The sequence below is a fragment of the Lactuca serriola genome, chromosome 5, assembly GCF_051521515.1.
Source record: "Lactuca serriola cultivar US96UC23 chromosome 5, Lser_US96UC23_V15, whole genome shotgun sequence".
NCBI lineage: Eukaryota > Viridiplantae > Streptophyta > Magnoliopsida > Asterales > Asteraceae > Lactuca > Lactuca serriola.
Window position 1 is genome coordinate 214780815 of NC_136412.1, and position 9512 is coordinate 214790326.

The 9512-nt window shown below is 32.1% G+C and overlaps 1 protein-coding gene across 1 annotated transcript; it reads left to right on the forward strand.

Annotated features, from left to right (window-relative positions):
* The first annotated feature begins 4786 nt into the window (after positions 1–4786).
* On the forward strand, positions 4787–6213 carry PRPL35 (Ribosomal protein L35). Its single transcript, XM_079001611.1, has 3 exons — positions 4787–5195; positions 5512–5628; positions 5881–6213. Exons 1-3 carry the CDS (start codon positions 4935–4937, stop codon positions 5953–5955), a joined length of 453 nt encoding a protein of 150 aa, XP_078857737.1. The 5' UTR covers positions 4787–4934; the 3' UTR covers positions 5956–6213.
* Positions 6214–9512: the final 3299 nt, after the last annotated feature.

Below are 9512 nucleotides of genomic sequence, written 5' to 3' on the forward strand. Positions count from 1 at the left end.
TATTGGCCTCTAGGTCCCATTCATGCAATATGTCCATTATGAATCCATAAACGAGCCCTAGAGGGTGTTTCTAACATGCATGAGTGTAAAGTCGGAAACTTTGCGTGATTTGCCCACTTTGGGACACCAGATCTGTGTTTTGGAACGTTGTAGTGGGAATTTAAGGGCTTAATGGGTCAAGACCTTCTTTAAGGAACCTAGGGTTTGAGTTTGAAGCTTAATGGATGGTTCTTGAGGGTAAAGTTGGAAACTTTACCCTTATGGACATCATTTTGGAAGAGATCTGAGGTTTGGAGTCCTTGGATTAAAGAGAAATGACTTAATACGTTAAGTGGGATTGGCAGACTGAAGTACTCGATGAGTTCATGGGTGAGCTCGACGAGTTGGTATGGGATTATATCGATTTTGATGAAAAAGGGGGCAACTCGTTGAGTAGTAGGGAAACTCGACGAGTTGGGTCGAGACATCACGATTCTGTCCTTAAGGGGAACTCGACGAGTTAGGTCAACTCGGAGCGTTGACTTTGACTTTTGACTTTGGACAAGTTGGTCCCAAAGGGGTGCTTGGAGTGAACCAAATTGTAATAAAGGAGATTATGAGCTCGTAAGGGGTTGGGGCCTAATTTGGAAAATTAGGCCATTAATGGATTTATGGACATTATAGCGTTAGGCTTTTAGGATTGGGCCTTAGTGTTGGATCATAGTGGGCCGGGGGTAGAATGGCCATTTTACCCAATGTATGGATTAAGGATTATAGCAGGGAACCCAATTACTAATTAGGTATATTGATTGGTAATGATAGCTTGGGAAGCCGGTGGGGCAGCAACTAAGGATTTCATTCGGGGAGCTTTAGCCATTCAAGGTGAGTCTCCTCACCATACCAATGGGTCGAAGGCACCAAGGTCGGCCCGTTTATCTAGTTTTGATGATTATTGCGGATGTGTTGTCGATACATTATGTATTTATGTGGAGACCATGTGGAGGTTCCCATGGCAGTGGGCTAAAACCATGTGGGGGTTCCCATGGCACCAAATGTAAGACCTTGGAGGGTTTCCATGACATCCTTATATGTTTGTATGTATGACTTGTATGACATTTCTTCTGGTTAGTTAAGACCATGTGGGGGTTCCCATGACACCCGAAGTAAGACCTTGGAGGGTTTCCACGGCTTCCTTATATGATTATATGCATGGTTTATGTGATTGATATGTATTATTTGGTTATGTGGATTATGCGGGGTATGTTGTGGGGAACTCACTAAGCTTCATGCTTACAGTTTTGTTTATGGTTTCGGGTATCATTGGTTTGGAAAGGAATGACCCGACTTGATCGCAGCGCACACACACCCGTGTTTCCTCAATATGTGATTTTGGGATGAACTGTGATAAATGTTTTTAATTAGAAATGTTTTTGGAATGCTTGGATTTAAAAGATATTTGTGTTTTGACTATAATGAAAAATGAAAATTTTTACCTTGGATTTTTTGGTCGTTACACTATGCGTAGTGACTGAGTACGCAGGGCGTACTTAGTCTGTGTTGACTTTTAATTTTTAGACTTTGACCTTTGACCAAGTTTGACTTAGGGGTATTTTGAATAGTAAATTGAGATTAGGTCATTGTTTATTGTATAGGTGACCGGTAGAGACAACATTTGGGGTAGTGATCTGTTCAGCTATTTTTCAGACTGTGAGGTGAGTTTTCCTCACTGTACTTGTGGGTCGAATGCACTAATACCGGCCCACTGGATTATGTATCCTGGTATATCGGATGATGTTAAGTTGGTTATATGATTGACTGGTAGATTTGTATGATTACATGTGTTCACTGGTTATGTGTTAGATTGGTAGATCTGTATGATTATCTGTACTTGCTAGTTATTGATTATTATTGTATATGTCGACATGTTATGGTTTGTTGGGTTGATGCGGTCCTACTTTGTGCTGAAGGCCAAGATACCCGTGACGGTTCAGATAGGCCGTAAGCTCTACGAGGCGGTCCAGTCAGGCCGAAGGCCCGAAGAGCGATCCAGATAGGTTGTAGGCTATACGAGGCGGTTCGGTCATGCTGAAGGCTCATGTATGCATGTTGTTATCTGTTTGGTTGTGTGTGGTACTTTAGGGGAACTTACTAAGCTTTGACTTACAATTTGAATTTATGGTTTCATGTACTTCAGAGGACAGGATAGGGGCAAGGCGAAGGCTTGATCGTTCACATCATCCTAGATTTTTATGAGATTATGATTTTGGGATACTTTGATTCATGTTTATGACTTTTGGAAACTATGTTTTGTAAACATTTATGGTTTTGGATTGGTTTCGAAAATGAAAAATTTTATCTTGATTTTTGGGATGTTATATTGATTCTTCTGTTTGCATGGACTATGGCTTCGAAAGAAGGCTAAAGAGTTTTTTTAAGGCATTTTTTAGGTGATGTGGTAACATATTTGGAGATTCCACAACTTACTTACGTTCGATAAAGGCGAAGACTTTTAATATTTTTAAGGCATTTTTTTTAATTGGTGTACTTTTATACATATGAATTCCACTAATTCATTAATTAGGTTAGTTAGCTTCATAGTCTTATTATTGCTATTTATTAATTTCTTATATTGTACTTGTCTATTTTGATCTAACTTCTTGCTTGCTAGTATGGATTTAATAAAAGTTATGCCGTTAAAAAACTATTCTTTAATTTAAAGTATTTATTTATTAATATTTTAAATCTATAGTTATATTTAAATAAATTAGAACTTCGGCTTATTAGATTATCTAGTAGACTAAGGGGTTGTTTGACTTAGCTTTTGAATGGCCAAAAGTTTTTTTAGAAAAAGTTCATAGACAAAAGATATTTGGCAAAAGACTTTTAAAAGCTACTTTTGGATTTTGCAAAGAAGGAAAATTAATTTTTTGGAAAAGTCAGGAAAACCTAACTTTTTATAACTTTTCCAAAAAGATCTTTGGCCTCCAAAAAGCTAAGCCAAACACCCCCTAATAGTGTTCAGCTTTTTCAAAAGCTTTCTATTTGAAAATGCCTTTGATTTTTTTTATATCATTAATTCTTAATGTCGACTAACATTTTATTTTTTCTTCATGTGTTTGTCACATTAATTCTTATATTAGTTAACATTATATTTTATACTCAAATAATATTTAGATATTATATTTTTTTAATTAGTTAATTAACTGGTTAATAAAAAAATAGAAATAAATATACTTTATAAAAGAAAGTTATAAATGTAGAAGTAGTTGTCAAAATTGTTAAAATATAAAATATTATAAAATATTTCTATTACATAGTACTTTATTGTTTTATATATAGTTTAGAGACAAATATATAGTGATAATAAATTATAAATTATATAAAAGGCTTCATAAAACATTTATTATAGATAACGGATAAATAAATTATATTGAGAAAAAAGCTTTTAAAGATATTAATCATTAAAGAATGTATTCACTAAATGTATTTTGTTAAATAAAAAGTAATAGATGATGCGACAAAAATAATAAATATCTGTGTCGTGAATTATAGAGATGGTAGTGTAATTCAAATTTGAGATAACGAATTATAAGAGTAATATACTTTTGATTCGTACATATTTGGTCATTGGTTTTTTCGTTCATATTTATCTTTTTAGTTTGTTTAAACTTTATACATTTAGTCTTTATCACCGACTACTCCAGATAAGCCGAAAAAAATATGACTCAACAGGGTGATATATTTCTCATTTTGTACATATTTAGTTCTTAATATTTTTTTGCACATTTAGTCCTTAATATATATATATATATATATATATATATATATATATATATATATATATATATATATATATATATATATATATATATATAAATGAGTCATTTGTTGTTTTTGTAAAAATTCAATACTTATGATTAGTTTCTTTAGGTTTTTCTCACAACATCCTACCGTGTGACAATCATTAATAAGGTGTTCAGACTGTTGATATTTATGGTCATTGTGGCATCGGTTGCTTAGTTGCTTTGGTCTTGTGTTCAACATCGTAACTTCTTCATACGATCTCGAATTTTAACGATCTTTATATCAACACGTTCGTATTTAAGTCTACTACAATATTCATTTAAATTGCTCCCGTTAAAAAGTAATATGTTTTTACTTACGATCTTAATATCCATGCGTTCTTTATGAATGTATGTATGAACGTTTTTTTTTTTTTTTTTAAATAAAATCATAAGTAAAAATTTATTACTTTTTCACGAGAGTAATGTAAATAAAAATTGTAGTAGACTCAATTACGAACGTCTGAATATAAATATCGTTAAAATTCGAGATCATATGAATAAGTTACAATATTCATAACACAAGACCTAAGCCAAACCACAAGACGTAAGCAACCAAGCAGCCGATGTCGCAATGGTCATAAGCATCAACAATCCTGGACATTTTATTAATAATTGTCCCACGTAGGATGTCATGAAAAAAAAATTAAAAAAACTGGTCATAAGTACTTAATGTTTATAAAAACAACAATGACTTATTTTACAACAAAAAAAATATTAAGAACTAAATATATACAAAGTGAGAAATATATTATCCTATTAAGTTATCTTTTCCGACTTATTTGGAATAGTCGATCATAAGAATTGAATGTGTATAATTTAAACAAATTAAATGGATGTATATAAAACAAAAAAAAAACCTAATGACCAAATATATAAAATAAAAAAATATATTAATTATCCCTTTGAATATTTTTATTTTCTCTATTTACTATTAACTCATATGTGCTAGTGTTTGGATACACACCCAACTTTACTCCAAGCCAAGATAACCTTGCTAGCTCGCACTCGTTTTCGTAACTATGGATAAAGCTAGTTTACACATATAGCACAAAAGATCGAAGCCCCCAATCCCTTTATCCACACAAGGCACAAACACAGAGCTCCACCAGGATGACAACAATGGCGTCCTCAACGTTTTTTAATTGCACTTCGCTCTCAACTCCTGTGAAACCCCTTCGAAAAACCCCTTCTTGTACTAGCTCCGTTTGCCTTTCACAATTCGCGAAGAAATCGACGCCATTGAACCTCTCATCGTCACACAACATCTCTGTTTTCTCCCCACTTCTTCCCATCACTATCTCTTCCCCCAACCGAAAACCCCAGTCTCTCACAATTGTGGCTGCGAAGGGATATAAGATGAAAACCCACAAGGTAATTCCCTCTCCTTTTACCTTACTTTCTTCGTTTGCTCATTCGTAGTAGTTTTTGATGTTTTTACGCAATAACTCTCTGCAATTAGCACTTGGTGTATTTAATTTTAATTTTACTGAAGCTTCAAGCACCTACGTATGTGGGGTTTTTGTTTAATTGAGGTCATAATTTCTTGGATTCTTATCAAGTAATCATTCAATCTAGAGATTCTAATGTCGATAACCTTTTTGGGGATTCAAGAATTTACATATCGAGTGCAACTTCTATCTTCAAATCATGTTTATTTGATCTGTTATCTTGAATTTTGCATTTGCAGGCATCAGCAAAGAGATTCAGGGTAACAGGCACTGGTAAGATAGTGAGGAGGAGAGCTGGAAAACAACATTTGCTTAGAAAGAAGAATGCTAAAAGGAGAACTCGCCTCTCTAAAGTGGTTAGTGTTTAAACTTATCAAATGTAGACATAGGTGTTGTTTCTTTTGGACTTAATGCAAACAACACTTATTATTTTCATGTAAAGAATCGTTGGTGTTGATTTGGGTACACAGAAGTACCACTTTTGTCATTCTTTGAAGGGTATTTAAGACATTAGATCAATAGTTGTGAGATACTTCCTTTGATAACTTCTAACATACAAATATGCAATATGTGATGTATTTCTAACACCACTAATTCGTGTGATGCAGCTACAAGTTGACCGATGTGACTACAACAATGTGATAGGGGCGTTACCATATCTGAAGGTCAACCGATCCAATTAGCCCCAACATTTCTGTTTTGACTAGGGTTGCATATTCTGTTCAGAAGCAACGTGTTTTTATTACTCATCTCATTGTTGTATTTGTGATTTTTGTAAGTGGTTTTGAATCGCATGTGTTTTTACTCCTTTGCTATATTGTAGTTTATAGCCACTGAATATGAAGTGTGTATTGAAATTTTAAATGGGTGTTCCTTAAAATTGTAGTTTCTAATGAAATTGCCAAGAGCAAGTTGCAGGAAATAGCAACATACTTTGTTCATTTATCGATTTAGGCAACATATTTTATTTTTTTTATCTGTAATTAGGACAATTCTCGACCCAACACGAAAATAAATGGGTTTGGGTTGAGATTTCCGACCCGTCAACCCACAAACCTGTTTATTTCGTGGGTTGAGTTGGGTTCGCAGGTCAACCCGACTATAAATATTATATACGGAAAAAATAAAAATTTTATTTATGAACCAATGGAATATAAGACACAATTACACATTGCATGAATGTTTTCAATTTCAACATACCATTTATGAATCGTTACGGAATCAAACCATAGTAATATTAATATATAGTGCTAAGAAATATATAATTATGTGACTAGACTCATCATGAAATATTCTTTGGTAACCAAATATATTGCATGGGATGTCATGTCGTTTACTGCTAAGGTTGTAAGTTTGGAATCATAAGCCGGTCACAAACATAATGTCACCATCATTTGGATCAACATAAGTTGGTTAGACACTTAGACTTAGGCATCTTTAGTTGTATCATTCGGTAGCTAGAAGTCTAGAACTTCAATATTCTCCGAGGAACACTATGTAACTTTAGCTAATACAAATTGTAACAAACTAAGCAAGTGTAACTAATTTTTGCTCATTTTAGCGAAATTAAATTATTTTTTTTGGAAAAATAATATAAAATCATTAATTAAATAATAATAATAAAATAAGTAAAGGAGTTAATAAAAGGTTTAGATTAAATAATAAAAGAAAGGGTAAATGACATAAAAAACACTTCTTTTACACATAAATTCAATTTTGACACCGTGTTTTTTTTGTGTCAATTTTGACACTGTGTTTTCCAATTTGTTACAATTCTGACCATTTGACCGGTTAACCAGGTTACATGCTGACGTCTCAAAATTGATTTTCTTTCCACAAAAAACACTAAGTTTCCATTTTTTTCGATTTTGACACTAAGTTTAATTTTTTATTTCAATTCTGACACTATATTTTTTTGTTCCAATCGAACGTCATTTATCACATTTTGTTCAATTTTGTCTATTTTCCATTTAAAACCGTATAAATATATTTTTTTTATTACATTTTAAACCGCATAAACATATTTTTTCCATTTAAAAACCACATTTTAAAGTTGCATATTTAATATAAAATACAATTTTTATATAACTAGTACATATTTATACATAAAAATATGGGTTGAGTGTAAAAAAAATGTATTTATACAAAACTATGGTTTTTAAATGAAAAAAAAAACATATTTATACGGTTTAAATGTATTAAAAAAATATTTATACGGTTTCAAATAAAAAATTGTCAACATTGAAAAAAATTGGAAAAAATGATGTTCGATTTGGAACAAAAAAACATAGTGTCAAAGTTGAAAGAAAAAATTAAATTTAGTGTCAAAATCGAAAAAAAAAAAAATGAAAACTTAGTGTTTTTTGTGAGAAAAAAAATTCAATTTTGACACGTCAGCATGTCACGTCATCAAAACTGACACATCATCATGCCACGCCAGCATGCAACCTAATTAACCGGTCAAGTGGTCAAAATTGTAACAAATTGGAAAACACAATGTCAAAATTGACAAAAAAAAAACACGATGTCAAAATCGAATTTCTGTATAAAAAGAGTGTTTTTTGTGCCATTTACCCTAAAAGAAAATAGCCAATTTAGGCTTAAAAATAAAGAATATACGAGGAATGGCCAAAATTGACAAATTAGTCAAACTTGGGGGGTGGATTTGAAAATGATGTAGATCTACTTGCAAGAAAGTTGTTAATTTGGGGTAACATTGTTAGGTGTATTTAGTTCATGGAATCTTTTGAATTATAAAGAATTGGAAACTAATTCCAAAAATTTCCTATTTTTGATTCAAGCTTTAAAAATAAATTGATTCATAAGATTCATAATTAAACACAACCTGATTATATTCAAAAATTATTTTTTATTATCTATTAATTTTTTTTTCTTTTTCACTATACAATCCAACTAAATTCAAACTTTCATCGTTTAACAATTCAACTAAAATCAATTTTTTATTAAATAAATAAAACTTAAATTTTTTTTATTATATTAAAATGTTTTAAAGAATTAAAAATCTTTTTTGGAAGCACATTATTTATAACAAAAAAATAATAATCCATTGTAGATTCAAATAAAAATTTAGAAAAAAATCAAGTAAATTACACGAATCGTTCATCGTCCAAGTGCCAAAAGCACGTTCAATCTCTATTTTCAAAAATTAACTCGGACCGTCCCTCGTTTGGTTAAAAATTGCATGTTTCATCCCTATTTATTTTAAACTTGCACGTTTAATCCCTTGAGTGACATGAAATGACTACAATGCCCTTTTCACTTTTATTTTTCATTTATATTTAACATTTCAGATTATTTTTAACTATTAAAAAATGTTTCAATTAAAATTTTGGGTCCATCCAACTTTAAACCTAATATATATATATATATATATATATATATATATATATATATATATATATATATATATATATATATATATATATATATTCTCTTTTTGTTGAACACTTAACCACCGACACCACCACAGGAAATGTGCACACCTACCCCTTATCTTCCTCTCCCGGTATGCTTTTCTCTAGAAATTGAAAATTAAAAATTAAAAATCTGAAACCTGTAACCTAAATGATTCTAGAAACCGAAAATTGTTTCAGATATCTCAAAAGAGTTCCAAAAGTCAAGTATGGTGGTGGATCCTTTTGAAAACGAGAAATATACACACCGGTGTCTCTCCCTCTGATTTCACCTAATTTTCTCTTAAAACCCTTGAGCCGTCATCAACATTTGTTTCCTCGTTTTTCTTTCTGATCAGAGAAACACAAACACACCTTGTGTGTGTTTGCTGATGCGATACAAAGAGAGAGAGAGAGAGAGAGAGAGAGAGAGAGAGAGAGATGTGGTTTCATATCGATAACTTTGGGGGTTTCATGAAAGATTTCACTTTAGGGGTTTTAGATTGAGCATCACCACCACCGATAATATCTTATTTCGTCATGTGCCGCCACCATTGTTAGAGTTCGACCCGATGGTTTCAAGAAGAGGTTGTACATGGTGGGAGACTCAGTGAAGACGAAATGGGGGGAAGGAGACGCAGTGAAGACGAAATGAGCTAAACATAGTCCTACAATAACTTCCGTTGTTACAGCCCCCTGCAGTCTTTCTTGATATGGTCCCCCATAGTCTTTCATAAAATTGATATGGTCCACCTACAGTCTTTCATACAATTATTATGCTCTGCTCATAGTCTTTCATACAAATGCTATGGTCCACCCATAGTCTT